General features: G+C 37.8%; 1 protein-coding gene across 4 annotated transcripts in view; it reads right to left on the bottom strand.

Moving 5' to 3' along the window:
* The window catches only part of lama2 (laminin, alpha 2), a 393,314-nt gene that overhangs the window by 127,617 nt on the left and 245,783 nt on the right, over nucleotides 1–19,914 (bottom strand). For all 4 annotated transcript variants that reach the window (XM_060851112.1, XM_060851122.1, XM_060851132.1 and 1 more), the window contains 5 exons: nucleotides 17,995–18,175; nucleotides 15,680–15,816; nucleotides 5,746–5,979; nucleotides 3,173–3,316; nucleotides 847–1,026 (listed from right to left, as the gene is read on the bottom strand). In XM_060851112.1, the coding sequence (XP_060707095.1) occupies nucleotides 847–1,026; nucleotides 3,173–3,316; nucleotides 5,746–5,979; nucleotides 15,680–15,816; nucleotides 17,995–18,175 (876 nt within the window). The remainder of the gene's footprint in view (nucleotides 1–846; nucleotides 1,027–3,172; nucleotides 3,317–5,745; nucleotides 5,980–15,679; nucleotides 15,817–17,994; nucleotides 18,176–19,914) is intronic.

Raw genomic sequence — 19,914 nt, 5'->3', positions numbered from 1 at the left:
AGTGATAGAGTTGGGGAGGGTTTACTGAGTTGCTTGTTGGGCCTGGAATAAATGAACATGATCTTCCTGGCTATAAAGACATTCAAGCTACCAAGTTTCCTGAAATCTGGGAAACCCAAGCATATATGGATAAGAAAAATCAGAATAACTGTTAAAACAAAGGCACAAAGCATCATTATAATCAAATGACTATTGTGTATGATAATTAAATCCTCTAAATGAATTCACAACCCACATCTTGGCCAGTCTTCATTAAAAGCAGAAGCAACCAGGTTCATTGTGGATTGATTTCTGATCCAGAGTTTTTGCATCTTAGCCTCTGACATAACCCCAATCCAGCAGATTTTAGCAATTAAAATGTAACCCTTATTACAAGATTGGATCAGTCTGTTCCTTTATGAGGTCAGGTAGTGTACTGAACTTCTTAGTAGAGATGTTTATCATTACCAAAAGTTAGAAAATCACACAACACCAGGTTACAGTCCAATAGATTTATTTTGAAGCACCAGCTTTCGGAGCGCTGCTCCTTCCTCAGGGGCTTGTGGCACCAGGTGATGAAGGAGCGGCGCTCCGAAAGCTAGTGCTTCAAAATAAACCTGTTGAACTGTAACCTGGAGTTGTGTAATTTTTAACTGTGTACACCCCAGCCCAACACCAGCACCTCCAAATCATCATAACCAGAAATGTAACTCTTCCAACCATGTACATATCATGGAGACTATCATAACTTCATTCATTACACTTGACATTTCCACATTTGAGATAGTTGATTAAATTCATCAGTCAGTTTGGTAAGTAATTTTAAGTAACATTATCATTTTAATATGAAGTTGAGAAGTTAATTACCTTTTCACCTTCAAACTGCTCTGGAAGTCTCCAGTAAAAAGGTTCATACAGAAGGTGTTTAATTACTACATCTACATTAGCTACTATCTCTGGATGCTGATGAAAGACACCATCGGTTGTTTCACGGTCATTGAATTTATTTACTATTTTCAGTACAGTCTGGTCAGGATTCAGCATCAGCTTCAAGAAAAAAAAAAGATAGTTGTTAGATGTGCTGAGAATGTAAAATTCCAGTTCAGTCCTGACTATGAAAACATGCCTTGTAACAAATTGAAAGCGAACAGCAAAACATGTGCTAGCAACATTAACTGAACAATGTTAGGTCAGTGATTCATGGCAACATATTACTCAGACAAAATAAATCTGGATCCAGATGTGGCTGTAAATCATGGTGAGCTTTTTTTTCCTATTCAATGAAAACTGAAAGATAATTTCACAATAATTCAAAGCACAAATAACTGTTTTAAGGTCAAGGCTGGCACAATTATTAACCAAACTAGGTAGTCACCTAAGAAAAAGAATATCAGAGTGGGAGACAGCACGGTAAATATATGAACAAACTATTCATGAAATTCTAAGTAAATACAGTCTTCAGCAATGGGAATGAAAGGTCTAGACCTGCTGATTCACATCCAAATATACTGACATATGTTTCCATATAATTACATTAGTCTTTCCTAAATTTTGCATTATATTCCTCATTTTATTTATGTGACAATTACATAACTTTGTCTATCCACATGACTATAAAAAACTGTGAGCCAGTAAATAATATCAAAGCATGTAACTTAATCTGGCCACTCTATTAAAATGATTATTGGTTGTGTAAATTGTGTATGAAATGATTCATCACAGGATGACAAAGTATTGCATCATGTGACCATATTACAGATTACAGTGTCCACTTCTTCCACTACAACTTCTGCAAAAAATGTAGAGTAATGGGAATGTACAAACAATATCATTATATTCTTCTTTCTCACGTAAAATAAATGTTCAAGTACAAAAGTGGAATTTCTATTAAAAGTGATGCACAATATTTATTTTCCATAGTTAGTTGAGAATTGGAGAAGGTTTGTCTTGGCCTGAGAGTACCGGAATGCTCTTGCTCTGGCCCTGATTACATTGGAATATTGATAGATTGACCTGACATTTCCTACTTGTGATTCCTGATATAGTCAATTTGAACATAAGAACATCAGAAGTGGTAGGAATAAACCTCCAGACTGCTCTGCCATTCATGTGATCATAGCTGACCTTCTCCCTCAATTATACTTTTTAACCAATTCACTTTATTTCTCAATTCCCTGAAAGAGCAACAAATTATCTATCTTATCCTTGAACATATTCAATAGTGCAGCCTTGTTATAAATGTGCAAACTGAATAATTATCATTTGAATAATTATAATTTTGAAATGGAAATAAAATTTCAGTTTTGTGAAGGCATTTTTAAGAGGTCAGAAAGTAATTTAAAGCAGTGAACTAAAAACATCATTACCAAGAAAGTCAAGGGTAAACTTGACAGGGATTGAGTATCCGTAAGGAATATTGCTATGATAGAACTTGAAACATTGTTTTGCTATTTTTAACATATTTTTAAATAGTATTACATGTAGATAAAGCTTTGTTTGTTTTCTAGTGTTATAAACGTGTGCTTTTGTTGAAAAACATTGGCAGCCCTTGTGTGAATTTGTTCACAATTGCAAAAGTTAAAGTTATGATCTATCCAGCGAGGGTTTACTCTGGAGTCTGACTTGTCCAGTACTACCTTCAGCTGGAATTATAGCACCATCCACAGACTCAATATCATCCAAATTAGACAGTGAACAATTTCAAAATATTTCACTGTATAGAAGTGAAATTGGACGACTGCATTATCATCTGCTCTTTTACATCTCTGATTACCAGTTTAAAAAGCCTTAAGGAAATGTTATATCACAGAACAAAAGAAGCATTAAAGTCTTTTACTAAACCTATTTTCAAGATTTTGTACCCTAAACAGGGATATACAAAGTTTTATAGTATGTACATCAAATCATAAAGTACAATTATAAGATGAATATCAATTACGTTGCAGAGTAAAGTTAAAACCAACTTAATCATTATCTGCAAATATATTTCAATTCAAATTAAATATTTTACTTCATGTTTCAATTGTTCACTTACAATTACAAAAGCAATGTCTGGGATTCTTTTGATTTCTAACAGATAAATACAAAATAAGCAGTAATACACAGGAGATAGGTCAAGTTACAATACCTTTTTGGAGATACAAAGTTTTCAAAAGTATTTCATCAAATGTGAAACAGCTAGTAATTCACTTACTCTCTTGCGGATCAGTCCTTTTGCCTCAGTACATTGTGTAGTCACACCTGAGCAGTAACAGTTACTGCATCCATGAGGATTGTTTGAAGAGAGTGTAAAAGCATCAGTCTTGCACCTATCACAACTGATGCCCTCCACGTTTACCTGCCCAACAAATAAAACAGATTTCTTAAAACATCAGCAGTAGCATTCTGTAGCATTTGATACTAAAATGCATTTTAAAAAATAGTCTTGTTTATGACTGCATATGAAATAAGGCTCAGAACGAAGCCAATCAGTCCACCAACTCTGTAGCAGAATTTATGCTCCATTTGAGCCTCCTCCTGATTTTTCTTACCTTAATCTAACAGGATAACCCTCTACTATCTTCACTCTCACATGTACTTCTAGTCTCTCCAGAAACACATAAATACTATTTGCTTCAAGCACTTCCTGTGGTAGTAAGTTTTAAATTCTCTTTCAATAAAAAAGGTTCTTCTGAACCCCATATTGGACTTTCTGCTATTTATCTCAAATTGGTTGCCTTTGTTATGCTCTTTCACACAAGACAAAACACTCTTGCCTTAATTCTTCATCTCACTTTGAAAGTTGTTAGAGGGTGGAGAGTGGGTAGAGGGTAGAGATATGGGAATTGTTACCAGCCCCTGGAAGATTTCAAAGTTAGTTATAGGCCCTGTCAGGCTCAGAGCATGATAGCAGTGCAAAATGTCCATTTTGTGCTCTGAGACTTGGGCCTAACTGCAAGAAAAGCCACAAACCAAACACTTCAGGCCCCCCCTGTGCACACACATTCCCCATGCCCTATCTATGCTGATCCATGTCATCAATCTCAGCTCCATGATTCCTCCACTTGTGTCCCTCCAGTCATGGTCATTCATAGGTCTTATCTCAACGTATTGTCAAACAATTGAATGCCTGTTAACCACAAGCCTCTGCCCTAATATTCTCCATATTATCAACCAGTGAACCCCATGTGAAGACATCAGGACCCATGCTGAGACTTAATAAGGCAAAGTTCAAATTCATTCCATTAAAGGATTCATCATTTTCTAAAATTAAAATGATTGATTAAAAACATCACCACATCCAATTTGCGACAACTATTTAATCTCTTATAAAAACAAACATTTAAAGTTATAACCCTATTTCAAAGACTTTCCAAGGACCTGGTGCTGTCAATCAGACTATGAATTGACAAGTACCCCATTGGATGACTAGAAGACATAGGAGTAGATCATTTGACCCATTAAGCCTGTTCCACTTTTCAATGAGATCATGGCTAATCTGATAACCCTCAATTTTATTCTCCTGCCCTTTCCCTATAAATCTTGATTCCTTTATTGGTTAAAATGGATTTTTCTCAGCCTTGAATATACTTACAACCTAATCTCTAGTCCTCTGCGTTAAAGATTCTACGGATTCATAACCCCCTGAGAGAGGAAATGCCTCCTTAATTTTGTCTTAAATGGATAATCCCTTACTCTCAGATTGTGTCTTCTGGTATTAGATTCTCCCACAAGGTGGGAACACATCAAGTCCCCGAAGAACCTTGTATGTTTCAATAAGGTCACCTCTCATTCTTCTAAACTCCACTGAGTACAGACTCAAACTACTTAACCTCTTCTTGTAAGGCAATCCCTCCAAATGCAGAATCAAATAAGTAAACCCTCTCTAGACTACCGGTGTATATTCCAAGTATGAATACATTAGTGTCTTTTGTAATTTTAGTGAGATATCCCGATTTTTATGACCATTCTCTTTGAAATAAAGGCCAATATTCCATTTCTCTATTGCCTTCTGAAACTGTATGCCAGCCTTCTGTGATTTATGCACCAAGACCTCCAAATCCCTCTGTACTGCAGGTTTCCACTTTGTTTTTAATCATTCATGGGATGAGGGTGGCACAAGCTAGGCCAGCATTTATTGTCCATCCCGCATTACCCAGAGGGCAGCTGAGAGTCAACCCAATTGATATGGGTCTGGAGTCACATGTAGGCCAATCCAGCTAATGATGGCAGATTTCCTTTCCTAAAGTCTTCCTCTATTTGAATAATATTCAGCTCCTCAATTTTTTTTTACCAATATGCAAAACCTCCCATTTTAAACATTATATTCCAGCTGATAAGTTTTTGCCCACTCACTTAACCCAGCTATATCCCTCTGCACATTCTTTGTGTCTTCTTTCTCACTTGCCTTCCCACCTATTTATATATCACTCACAAACATGATGATAGTGCACATGCCTCACCCAAATCATGAATAGATAATTAATATATATTTATGTGTATAGTAAATAATTATGCACCCAGCATTGATTGCCATGGTACTTCACTAGTTACAGGTTGCTATCTTACAATGTCCCACCCCTTACCACAACACATGAACACACCTTATTTAGTAGCTTTTCATGTGGCATCTAATCAAATGTCTTCTGGAAATCCAAACTACTCCACTTCTTCCTCTTTATCTATCCTGCTTGTTAACTCCTCTAAGAGTTCTAATAAGTTTAACAGGGATGAATAAATACTCACTGGATATTCCATGATACCATCCATTAATAAATACGAACTCACCTTACAGTTACATTGTCCACTGTATTCCGCACATGAACAAATTCCAGCTTCATCACATGTTTGCCTCTCTGTCCCTGCCAGATCACAGTCACAGTGCCGGCACAGTGGATAGTTCCAGTAACCTACTCTGCATCGGTCACATTTCTCTCCTGTGAACTCTGGACGGCAGAAGCAGCAGCCTGTTGCATCATCACACTGAAGGTTTAAAGATCCCACAACTGAACAATTACAGGGCTGAAAAACAACAGAAGACAATAAAGGAAATTTGTCTTTTAAAAAATTTGGGAAAATGGCTATCTTATTTAAATCTACAATGTTATGAAATATGAGTGAAGTGATGAGACTGAACTGGAATGACCTGTCTAAATAGGGTTTTATATGTCACCATCATTGCACATTAGTGAGATCAGGTTTACACTCAGGTGAGTGAACATTAACAGTCTTTATTAAACATAAATATATAAGTGAAAGTCAACCTTGCCCCAGAGGACCATAAACTGCACTCCCATTAGAGAACACGGAGTGGTGGTAAGTTTATTCAGAGGATCACCATGTCTCACAAGGGACAAGCCTTCACAGCATCCTCAGCTGATACAGGAATTGGGTTTGTGCTGTGTCACTCTGCAGCTATCCAGCCAATCCAGATAACCAAATCCCAAAAAGATAATGAGAGGAACATATATGGAATGTTACAGGCACAGGCCCCATCTACATGATATAACATTATTATGATAATGCTCCTCACAAAGACGGTCAGTAGCTATTATTAGAGTATAGGTCCAATTAATCCTTCCCTACACAACTCCCATCTTAGAAGATCCTCTTCTTCCTTATGCTGTCATGAAAGATCAGTTTTGGAAATCTGGTCGGCATGGACAAGTTGGACGGAAGGATCTGTTTCCACACTGTATGACTCTGAGGATCAGAGGGTGAGTTTTGAAGGGTCAATGTTACCCTTTTCCAAACAACTGAACTCAAAAACAACACCAACATGAAACCTGGGTGCAAATTGTATGTTAATCTTCTTAGCCGATGAAGGCGGGTATTGGAGCAAGCACAATCAATGGATTGGGATGGAAACACAATAAAAATTTGAAAGTGACATGCATCAAACTAAATCTTCTGCCACAGTGGGGTCTGGTAACCTAAAGATGTAGATAAAGGGAGAGTTGACCAACATCTCTCATCTCTTATAGCCCTAAGTGATGCTCTGCTACTTTCAGAACACAATAACATAACAAAGAAAATTGGAGTAGGCTGTAATAGCCCTCAGGTCTACTCTGAAGTTCAATATCAAAATCAGATAATGCTGGAGAAACACAGCAAGTCTGGCAGTATCTGTGGAGAAAGAAGCAGAGTTAATGTTTTGAATCCGGTATGACTTTTCTTCAAAACAGAGGGAGAGTCTGAAAAACTCCATAGAAGCTGGTATTCTGTCACCAAGCCACCCCTTATTTACAGATGGGGAGTCCTTGATGCTGACCTGGCTTCCTCAGAGCCAGCCTTCAGAGTGAACACGATGTCTGACTCTTCTGTTATTTTTTTTCTTCATGCCCTGTTTATATTTATTTTACCTCCACAGTACAGTCAAACAGCAGTCGTGCTTATTTTCCCCGACACCCATGATGTATGTGCGTAAGTGTCAGACACAGAGAATGAACAATAAGCGCATAAACCTCTATTCATATTTCACCACCAGGAAGAAAGGTAAACTCCTGAGCGGCCAGTGACAAGCAGTGCCCTTCTCGTCAAAGGGCAATGCTGAGTGACTCTTCTGTTTTTATCTGTCAGCCAGGGCTCCCTGATTAGACTAGATTAATAGCCCCAATAGGGAAATCATATTCTATGAGGTCCACCTGCTGACCTCATTATAATCACTATAAACTCATAGTGACTAGAAATGTTAACTCTGTTTCTTTTTGCACAGATGCTGCCAGACCGAGTGACTTTCTCCAGCATTTTCGATGCTTGTTTCAGATTTCCAACAGGGGTATATTTTGCTTTTATTTGAGCATGAACTTCAATATCATGGCACCTCAATTCCACTTTTCCACTCCTCCTCATTTTCCAAAGTTCCCAGGGATTCCAAAAATTTATAAATCTCTTCTTTGAAGGGTCATTTTAATTGGGAAATCAAGTTTTATCAATATACAATTTGAAATTCACCTTTTGGTTCTTATCTGTCTATTAATGAACCTCTCCAGGAGTTTAATGAACATTTAACTGGTATCAAATGAGTTGTTGACTCCATGTCCCTGGTTGTGAAAACACCAGTGTGCCCAAGAGAAATCAGGACACTGATACATCATTCGGGGGCATTATTTTTATATTTCCATGTCCAAACTCCTGTGCACCACATCCACACCTCCCCCCCTCAACAAGAGATTGAAAAATCAAGCTTCAGGTGAGAGAATGAGTAAAAGACATGGGACAGAATGAGTTTGACTGACACAGAGAAAATAAAGCATGTGCTTTTAAAAATTTCTTTTGCATACAGATAACATTGTAGGGCAGTATATATCAGTGCTAGTGATTAAATCAATGACATAGTGTAGGATTGAAGTCACACTTAGGGCAGATCAACTTTAATTAGTGCACTGAATAAAAGCAAAATAGCGCAGATGCTAAAGATTTGAAATGAAAACAGAATGTGCTGGAGAAACTCAGCAGGTCTGGCAGCATCTGTGAGAAGTAATTATTTTTTCATGTGCAATGACTCTTTGAAACTGGGCTGGTAAGTTTCCTTTCATAGTTAGTATTTTGTAGTTATTTTCCTATACCAGCCAGGCTTCATAAGTTCTCCAATTTAACATAATGGTGCTATAGCCTCTGAATTATTATTATGGTGTCATAAACATTAGATTACAAGTTGGTGAAAAATAAGAAAGGGAGAGAGGGAGTGAATGCAATCACAAAGATAACATGCAGCAGTGACATTCCTGCTTCTGAGAAAGAGTAATGTGTAGTTTATTTCATCTACATGGGACAAGCAAGTATTTGACTCAGTTGGTTTGCAACTTCGTTCACTCGCCACAGAAGGATTCAATGTAAATTTATGCTAATGTTTCCCTTCTCTCTACCAAATAAATCTAGTATGAGACTGTGAAATAATTTATTTTCAGACAATCAAACAACAAGCCCAGTCCGTGCCCTACACTTTCATATTTCATTGTAATTATATACTTCCCTCTTGCCTGCAGGGGAGGAACAACTCAAGAAGCTTGACACCATCCAGGATAAAGCAACCCACTTGACTGGCACCACATCCGCAAGCATCCACTTCCTCCACCACCAACACTCAGTACCAGCAATGTGTACGGCAGAAATTCACCAGAGCTCCTTAGACTGCACCTTCCAAGACCATAACCACTTCCACCAAAAGAACAAAGGCAGCCAATACATGGGAACTCCACTACTTGCAAGTTCCCCTCTAAGCCACTGACCATCCTGATTTGGAAATATATTATCGTTTCTATATTGACGTTGGGTGAAATCCTAGAATTCTCTCCCTAACAGCATTGCGGATCTACCTACAGCAGATGAACTGTTGCAGTTCAAGAAGGCAGCCTCACCAGTATCTTCTGAAGGTCAACTAGATAGAAACAAGGAATAAATGCTGATCAGCCTGTGACATCCCACGAGTGATGAAACAAATATTCAGAGCATCCATTTTTAGGAGGTCAGTACATCTCTTCTCATTCACAACAGCCAACTATTCACATTATAGTCCTTGCAGGAAATGCAATTCTCTCCTGCTTAATAAAGCCCCACCTTGGACCCTGCTCAGTGTTTGTAATTTGCATTATTTGAGGCTGGCTCAGGTTTCTGACTCCAAACAAGCCCATGGCAATCTCATGCCTGGATTACAGAAACATATGCAGAGTTACACCTAGTGCCTGCTAAAAACCTCAAGGCTTTAGTCTAGGGAAATTAGGGGGATGGCCCCTCAAGAATTTCAGTTTTGACACTTTATTGGATATTTTAGAATCTACAATGAACAAGAAGATTGCATTTTATATTTCATCTAAAAACACAAGTGTCATTTCTTCAATTTTATTGAAAACAGATTTTTCTTTGACAGCTAGGAATTAATAATAATACTTCTTAGTAACTCCTTCCTCCCAAGAGTAAAAGAAAAAAGAAGTTTTCATTAATTTTCAGCTTTTTAAAAATGCCAGCAATGAATAAGATATTTGAGGTCCGTAGTGAAGGCTGTAGGAAACAAATTCAAAATTATCATCTCTGTCCTGTGGTTTCCAGTTAAATTTGGCATTTATTCCCATCCTCAAAGCAAGTAACATCATATTTTCCCCTCCCAGTACAACTGATTCTCATCTTTAACCGATGGTATTTGAACACTCTCTGTGTTGTTGTTTTTATTCACTCAGAGGACTTGGACATCTCTGGCTAGGCCAGCATTTGTTGTCCATCCCTAACTGCCCACAGGGCAGTTAAAAGTCAATACATTGCTGTGGGCCTGGAGTCACACATAGGCCAGACCAGGTAAGGATGGCAGATTTTCTTCTCTAAAGGTCATTAATAAATCCAGCTTTTTTTTTCTGACAATCAACAATGATTTCATGTTCAACATTAAACCTTAACTCCAGATTCTTCCATGAACCCAAGTCTCAAGGAAATTAGCAAGTTTCTGGATTAATAGTCTAGCGATAACATCACTGGGCCATCGCCTCCTTATTGCTCCTCGTCAGTTCACACATGCCTTCTCTGCATAACTCCTCATATCTTTATGAACTCACAATTGCACTTCCCATCCTACTATCTCACTGCAATTTAGTTGGTGTGCTCCCCATTGCTCTCCCCACAATTAAAGCATTAACTTTGGGATGGCATGGTGACACAATGGTTAGCACTGTTGCCTCACAGCACCGTTGCCTCACAGCACCAAGGGCCTGGGTTTAATTCGACCTTCCATGTGGATTTTGCACATTCTCCCCATGTCTCCATGGGTTTCCTTGGGGTGCTCGGATTTCCTCCACGCTCAATTACCCATAGTGCTCAGAAATGTGCAAGGTCGGTTCGTTAGCCATGGGAAATGTAGAGTTACAGGGATAGATAGTGGGGTGGGTCTGGTTAGGATGCTCTTTGGAGGGTCAGTGCAGACTTGATCAGCCAAATGGCCTACTTCCACACTGTAGCGATTCTATGAGTCTATGATTCTTTGTAGTATCACTGCCACAAGTCCATGAAATCCTCTTCATTCCACAAAGAAATAGTGAAGATGTGGACCAAGTATGTGACAGGGAGAACAGTAATCATCATATCATCTCGACTGGAACAGTGACGGAGATGAGCAGGGCAATGTCTCAAGTAGAACTTCTAAATTAGAAAAGGACTATCTTCCATGAGATGAGAAGAGACTTAGCCAAGGTAATGTAGAAAGTAAGACTGGTGGCAAAAACCAGAGTGAAGTGTAACCTCAAAGGAGAAAATGTTTTAGGTTCTTTCTAGCAATGGCAAAAGGGAACAAAATCCAGAACACATTGGATGAGGTGAAACAAAAGAAGCTGAAGTCTTCAAGCAAGAGACAAGATAAACAAAGTAAGGCCAGTGTAAAAATTAACAAGAAAAGAGACTTAGACAATAGAATGGCATTTAACATAGAAAAATGAAAAAAATCTTCAACTCTCATAAATAAATAACAAAGGAGGTTTATGCTTTGAGGTGCAGGGAGTGATTTGTATAATTAATGACTACTTTGGATCAGTGTTTATTAAGAAAAAAATGCTGACAGAATAACACTAGATACAAAAATAGTATAAGTCACGAATGGGGTGACAAACAGGAAAGGTTACGTTTATAAGTTGCAATGCTTAAGTTTATAAGTTGCATAGTTCAGATGGTTTGCACCCCATGTGGGAGTGAAGTAGTATAGGGTCATGCCATCATCTTCCAACCTTCCCTGGATATAGAGGTGGGGCGGGTCAGAGGATCAGACAGTGGCAAATGTGACCTGCTACTGTAAAGCGACTAGTGTATTCCTAGTTACTATAGACCAGTAAATTTAACAGCAAGGATAGGCAGTTTTGTGGAGGTATTGTGAGTCAATAAATAATTCAGGGACCCAGGTTAACAGTCTAGGGATATGGGGTCAAATCCCATTATAGCAGATGGTAACGTTTGAATACAGTTAAAGTCTGAAATTAAACCTTGTCTAAAGGTGACTGTATTATAACATTATAATAAAATGGTTATCATAAAAACCATTCTAGTTCACTCATGTGTTTTAGGGATGGAACATCTACCATCCTCAATTGATTAGGCCAACAAGTGACTCCAAATCCTCAATTCAAAAATAGTCTAAGCAAGTTACTCATTGTACCAGACACGGAGTCTGATAAAGGAACAAAACTGGATGGATCAAAGGGCATTAATTAAAACACCAGAATAACAACAGATCCAGCCCTGTCAATTTATTATCAAAGAAAGGAAAATTTGAAAACATATCTTTTTTAAAAACTTTTTAGTAACTCTTACAAAAGTAACATTAACATATGGTAGGTCACCCCTCAACCTCCTATGCTCCAGTGAAAGAAGTCCCAGCCTCTCCCTACAACTCAAATACTCCAGTCCCCTCCAATATTCTCGTAAATCTTTTCTGAACCCTTTCCAACTTAGTAAACACCTTTCTACAGCTGGGTAACCATGTATACATTATTCCAAACTCCACTTTCCCCATAATTTTTGAGTCCCTCATTGATTTAAAATCTGTTTACCTCACAATGAGTATACTTAATGACCTAGTCTCTGCAGTAAAGAATTCCACAGATTCACTCCCCTCAGAGAAAAAATTCCTCCTCATCTCTGCCTAAAATATGTGACCCCTTATTCTGAGGTTATGCCCTCTGGTCCTAGACTCTCCTACAGGAGAAACAACTTTTCAGCAACTAATTCCCCACAAAGTTGTTGATTTTTAACTGCCCTCTGGGAAATTAGTGGTAAGCAATAAATGCTGGATCTTACTAGTGACTTCCACATTCTATGAACAAATAAATTGACAATGTAAACGCAAGATTGAATATTGATGGAAAATGCAATAATTTCCCAATGCACTGACTGGAATTCAACAACAACTGAAAAAATTCCTACACAAGTTCACAAATGAAATTAAGAGTACTCGAAAAATTAATCTCTCCATTACAGGATACCAATGTTAGCCTGGTAGGCACCATAAACCTATTGATATTTTACTCGCAATACATTATATGACAGTAAAGTTCTGTTAATTCAACCAAGACCTTATTAAATGGCACAGCAGATTCTACGAGCTGCTTAACTTACTCCTGCTTCCTGTTTTATCTTCTGCTTTTTCTTATTATATAGTTCCAACTTTCTATCATACACAAAATTTCATAGTTTACTGCAAAACTAAAATCTTAATGCTAAAAATCAATAACAGAATATGCATTCAAGTGCCAGAGGAAGATTAGTAAAGACAAATGTCTGTCTTTTGCAGGTAGAAACTGGACAATTTGTGAAGGAAAGGAGAAATAGCAGAGGAGTTACATAAGTACTCTGTGTTCGCTTTCACAAAAGCGACACTAGAAGCCTCCCTGACATAATAAAGATCAATTGACCTAGCCACAGTGAGAAACTGAAGGGAATTAGTATTCATAAGGAAGTAGTGTGGGAGAAACAGAAGTAGGATTATAGGGGCAGTATTAGGTAATCCAACCCTTTGCACCTACTCCATCATTCAATCTTATCATGCCTGAATATCCAACTTGATACCCATGCCCATTTTCTCCTCATACTCTTTGATCCCTTTAGCCATAACCTCTCTATACTACACTTCCTGAAAACATTAAACATTTTGGCCTGAATCAATTTCTCTGACAGAGAATTCCATAGGCTCACCATTCCCTGAACGAAGAAATCTCGCCTCAGCTCTGTCCGAAGTGGTCTAAGCTATATTCTTAGACTGGGACTCCTGGTTCTGAATTTCCCAGTCACTGGGAACATTCATAATGCATTTACCCTGTCGAGTCCTGTTGGAATTATTTAGGTTTTCATAAGAGTCCCCTTTATTCTTTGAAACTCCAGTAAATATAGTCCTAAGCGTTCCAGTCTCTCTTCATTTGTCAGTCCTTTCATAGAGTTATAGTAATGTATAAGGCCCTTTGGTCCAACTTGTCCAGATATCCTAAATTAATATAGTCCCAGTTACAAACATTCAGCCCATACCCCTCTAAACCCTTCCTATTCCTATCCAGATGCCTTTTAAATGTTGTAATTGTACCAGCCTCCACCATCTCCTCTGGCTGCTCATTCCATACGCATATCACCCTCTGCATGAAAATGTTACCTCTTAGGTCCCTTTTATATCTTTCCCCTCTCACGTTAGACCAATGCCCCCTAATTTTGGACTCCCCTACCCTGGGAAAAAGACGTTGTCTATTTACCCTATCCATACCCTTCATGATTTTATAAACCTCTATAAGGTCAGCCCTCAACCTCCAACGGTCCGGGCAAAACAGCCCCAGCCGATTCACCCTCTACCTATAGTTCAAACCTTCCAAACCTGGCAACATTCTTGTAAACCTTTTCTGAACCCTTCTTAGTTTAATGACATATTTCCTATAGTAGGGAGACCCCCCCCAGGTGACAGTCTAGTAAATCTTTGTCATGTTCCCTCCATAGCCAGAATATCCTTCCTCAGAAAAGCATACCAAAGCTGCACACAATACTCCAGATGTAGCCTCACCAAGGTCCTGTATAACTGCAGCAAGGCATCCTACTCCAGTAATACAATTTTCTCACAATGAAGACCATCATACCTTCTTCACTGCCTGCTGCACTAGTATACTTCTGCTCAGCAACTGGTGTACAAGGATATCCGGGGCTGGATGCACTTCATCCTTTCTCAATCTGTCACCTACAGATAATAGTCTGCTTTCTTGTTTTTGCTTTTAAAGCAGCATTTATCCAAATTATATCTCATTTGCCGTGCATTTGTCCACAAACTCAACTTGTCTCATTCCAACTGAAACATGTCTCCATCCTCCTCACAAGTCACACTCACAGCTTTGTGCCATCTGCAACCTTGGAGATATTACATTTAGTTCCCTCTTCATTATATTGTGAATAACTGGGGTCTAAGCACCGATGTTAAATTAAATCAATGGGACTGAAAGTTGACAAATCCCTGGGGCCCGATGACCTTCATCTGGAATGTTGAAATACATGCCTAGAAGGTGAAAAGTAATTGTCTATCGATGAGAGATTGGAAATGGTGATGTCCAAAAGGACCTGGATGTTCATGTTCTTAAGATACTGAGAGCTAGCATGCAAGTGCAGCAAGCAATTCGAGGGCTGTTAGAAGCTCAGTCTTTGAAAATGTTTATGGATTGATAGATTTTTGATTAACGGTGGCTTACAGGGTTAATGGGGTGTCATGTTCAATCAGCAATGATCTTATTGAATGGAGGCTAGGCTCAAGGCAAATGGCCTATTCCTATTGCTACATTTTCATGTTCAATGTCCCTAACAGACAAAGCGAATTCACCAAGGAATAGTTACTTTCAAAACTAAAAAGATCTTGGTGATGGAATTATTGCACAGAGATTCATGTCCGCAATCCTCCACAAGTGAGTACCACCTACATGTGTAGCATTGTAGACAACCATCCTGCAGGAACTAGATTCATCCAGGAACTTAATGTATTTGATAGCAACAAATTATTAGTTGAACTAACCAATGCCTGGGAGTAAACCTATTGCCCATCTTGTCAACTGGGAATGTTGTGTGACATGCCAAGAGAAAAAAACTTCAATAGTTTAAAATTAAAATCTTCTAATTTTTCTGCTTATGTACATTTTTTTCACAATCTATGTCAACTAAGTAAGCAAAATAAAGGGATGCATATATTAATAAGAACTTTCTGACAGTCAAAAAATGCAGTTATTGAAAAACTTACTTTACATCCACTGACAAAGTTATGACCCCAAAAATTTGCAGCACATTTGTCGCATTTTTCTCCCACAGTATTTGGAGGGCAGCGACACTGTCCGGTTTCTGAATCACAATGATTGCCAACATGGGCACATTCACATGCTTTATAGAGAAAATAAAGAAACAAATTAGCATTCCTGTTATCATTGACAACTTAGCTGTCAAACGTTTTAAGATACAGCACAACATGTATGAACAAAGATTATAAGATTTCAAATCTTTGTGGCAATGATAGAAAATAATTGAGAAGGAATTCATGTTTGTGAGGAGGAAGTAACAAAAAGCAATAACATGGAAAGTATTACGGTTTCAGAATTTATTAGTCATAGTTCATGATTTTTTTCCCACTATATCCTTGTATTAATGATGTTACCAAACCAAATATTTGATGCTCATACTCACAGCTTGTATCTGGAACAATAATTACTAATTGAACAAAACCAAACCAAAGGCAGAATAAATCCTTCAACATAACATTGAAACAGTATGCACTACAACTGACAGCAGATACTGAGAATTTATATGGAAGCAATAGTCTAATCTTGGGGTTGACATGTTAGTTATAAACCATATTATGCTGTTATGCCTTGTAATGTCATCTGAAATCTTTCAGTACAGAAGCTTTTCAATTATCCTAATTTTCTACAAAGCACAACAGTGTAATTTTGTGCTTTAATATTAGATGCCTGCTTTTCTCAGCATCTGTAATGCCATAAAGTTACTGACGTTGAAATTATATTGTGGGGTAAGTGAGTTCAAATGCTTAAGACATCCATCTAACAGTCCTCTCCTAGAAAAAATGCATTAACTCACTTAAAATAGAGGAGTTAATGCCTTTGCTAAAATAGTAGAATCATGAATTTGAAAGGCATGCAAGCATTTATGGTCTATTATTCTGCTGCCTAATTTCAAGGCAATTGCTCTTTACTGCTAACCTCTCCCCAGTCTGTGCACTACCTTCATTTACTTGTTTGCTTGATAGGCACTTTTAATGAATTGAAATAAGGATAGAAACTATTTGTACACACTAGGCAAAGTAATATAATTTCAGAATGAACTATGTCATCTTCCTCTTATTACTTATTTTAGTTCAGAAATATATGCACTATTACCTGTGAGTAAATTAGTTAAGCAATGTTCACTCAGTGAAAGGGGATTCCACAATTCTTCCCTTAGTAGCCATGATGTAGAGGTGCCAGTGTTGGACTGGGGTGGTCAAAGGCAGAAGGTTAGAGTTCAACAGGTTTATTTGAAATCACAAGCTTTTGGGGTGTTGCACATTCATCTTCACCTGGCAAAGGGGCCACTCTATGAAAGCTTGTGATTTCAGATAAACGTGTTGGACTATAACCTGGTGTCGTGTGATTTCTGGCTTCCTTTGCTATTTAGACTGGAACACATTATGACATCACAATGTTATAATATCACCTGGAACATCTGTCAAAATTATCCTGATCTTCTGTCACACATTTGGCAAAATTATTAAATATTACTTAGTTTACTTAAACAGAAAGAAGCCATTCAGCCCACTGTTTCTGTGCCAGGCTCCAAACTCCATCCTTTTTCCTTCAATTTATTTCCTCTTTCGATTCGCAACCAACTATATTTTATAAACCTGAAATGCTTGTGGGAAAGGGGCTGAAATAAAAGGACTCTGGGAGAACCCTGAATTAGTTCTGACCATGACTTGGCTACCTAAGGATTTTAACAGGCCCCAGGAAAAATATGCTGCCTAACACCACTCCTGCTGCTAACAGAACTTCAGACAGGTTGGGGGTTGGTGATGGTGCCTTGGGTTTTATGTGTCACCCACAACTTTTAAACTTGTCAGGTTTAAAATCTACAACACTGATTCACCTCTGGAAACCATATCCAAATCATTAGACTGTTGATATGTACAAACCCAAAAAATGACATTGAAACAACCACTGAATCACCAATTCTTGTTGGTGCCTGTCCTCCATGAGTCTTAATCCCACCTGCCTGTTCATTATTCACTTTTATCTGTCCAGCCCACTAACATAGTCTCTGCTTCAGTAAGTAACTCAAATAATTCACTGATAAAGACAAAGTGAGCACATGTGAAGCTTTTTGCTGTATTTAAATCACGTTTCATCTCAGTAATTTGATTTGATTTATTATTGTCACATGTACCTTAGTAGAGTGAAAAGTTTTGTTTTGCACGCAGCACAAATATCAGCAAAGTGTGTAACATCAAATCTACTATAATGTTAATTAATTAATGTATCTCTTAAAAAGAAAATAAATGATTTGACATACGAATACATCCTCCTTCTTGAAAGTGGTAGAAGCCAAGAGCACATCGATCACATTTCTGCCCTGCCACTCCAGGCTGACATCTGCACTGGCCTTTATCATCACAGTCAAATGATTTAGATCCAAATGAATTGCAATTACAGGGAATACAGCCCCTTGAAGAATGCAGGTAATAAGTTTCGCTCTATAAAATATAAGTAAATAGTTGTCAAGGACCCAACATGAATACAGCCATAATATACAACAATATGATACATAGTTAATTACAGACATAGACCTCTCACTGAAGGAATAAATTACAATTAGGTCACAAACCTCCGAATTCAAAATGCTATAAATCAGTAAGTCTATATTTTTTAGAATTATGCATTTGTTTATATCACAAAAGAAAACATAGCACATAAAACTATTGCAGATATTAGTGAATTAATCTGTTTATCATTCGTTGGCTCACTGCTATAACCAAACTGTTAGCCTATTGATTTTTAATGCCATCATGATAAGCACAAAATACTTTTTAATGGAATTAAAAATTGTTAATATGATCGAATGTGGCTTGAGATGAGTGTAATAACCAGTATAAACTATTTTTAAATATAAATATAAGTTATCATCCCAAGTCATTTCTCATGGTGAATCAAAGAATACACAATTTTATAAAGCATAGGAGTATTGCACCATTCATGGAGAAATGTATTATTCTGCTACTGAAGACGATGACTATGCTACAACCTAATCAAGCTGGGAATTTGTGTTGCAGACGTTTCGTCCCCTGTCTAGGTGACATCGTCAGTGCTTAGGAGCCTCCTGTGAAGCGCTCCTGTGATGTTTCCTCCAGCATTTATAGTGGTTAAACCACTACAAATGCAGGAGGAAAGATCACAGAAGCGCTTCACAGGAGGGTCCCAAGCACTGAGGATGCCACCTAGACAGTGGACGAAACGTTTGCAACACAAATTCCCAGCTTGGCGAACAGAACCACAACAATGAGCACCTGAGCTACAAATCTTCTCACAAACTTTGAATAACCCAATCAAGTTTAATTATTTTGAACTAAATATTAAATTAAGTCAAAGTTTAATTGCTATTCAGGTCAAATATTCTTTATCATTTCTTAAAGAATGATTTAATCTGAAGTTATACATTTCTGGTTCCTATGTATGGTATCTTTAATTGCTGAGAGACTTTTCCTTGCTTCACAATTATCTGCTTTTTCTGTTTGCTTTATTATAGAAAATTTTGGCACAGCAGTGCATGACATACAAAAAGACTTGTATTTAAATAACGTTTTTCATGATGACTGGAAGTCTCAAAGTGCCTTATCGTCACTGTTGCAATTTGGGAAATGTAGCAACTGATTTGTGTTCAACATATTCCCACAAATAGGAAGGTGATACTGACCAGATAATCCAGTGTGTGTGACTGATTGAGGGATAAGTATTGATCAGAACACCAATTTAATTCCCCTCCTCCTGTGTGCTCAAATAATACCACAAGATCTCTTTCAGCCATATGAGCACAGAGAGGGGCCTCAAATGAGCAATGCAACTGAAAAATAGTGCCTTCAAGTGATGCTTCAGTACAACACAGGAACGTCATCCTTCATTGTTAACCACAAGCCCCAGAGTGGGAGTTAAACCCAGAGTGTGACCCACTGAACCACAGCTGACAATAATATGGTACCAAATGCTATTTTTTTTACATAAGACAATGGGAATGATATACTTTTTCCTGACAAAAAGGAACAGCTGAAAGGGAACAATTGAATTATTCCACTATATTCATTTACAGGCTCAAAATCCTATTATGTAATCACTGGGTGAGGTTATTAAAAGTTCAAATATTGCTCACCATGTCTGTAACCCCTGACTATTTTTTTGTTAAACGTGATAAATGGTTAGAGTCATGGTTAGACCCTTCAGT

The sequence above is a fragment of the Hemiscyllium ocellatum genome, chromosome 3 (assembly GCF_020745735.1).
Source record: "Hemiscyllium ocellatum isolate sHemOce1 chromosome 3, sHemOce1.pat.X.cur, whole genome shotgun sequence".
Taxonomy (NCBI): domain Eukaryota; kingdom Metazoa; phylum Chordata; class Chondrichthyes; order Orectolobiformes; family Hemiscylliidae; genus Hemiscyllium; species Hemiscyllium ocellatum.
This window is presented reverse-complemented; position numbering and strand designations above follow the sequence as displayed.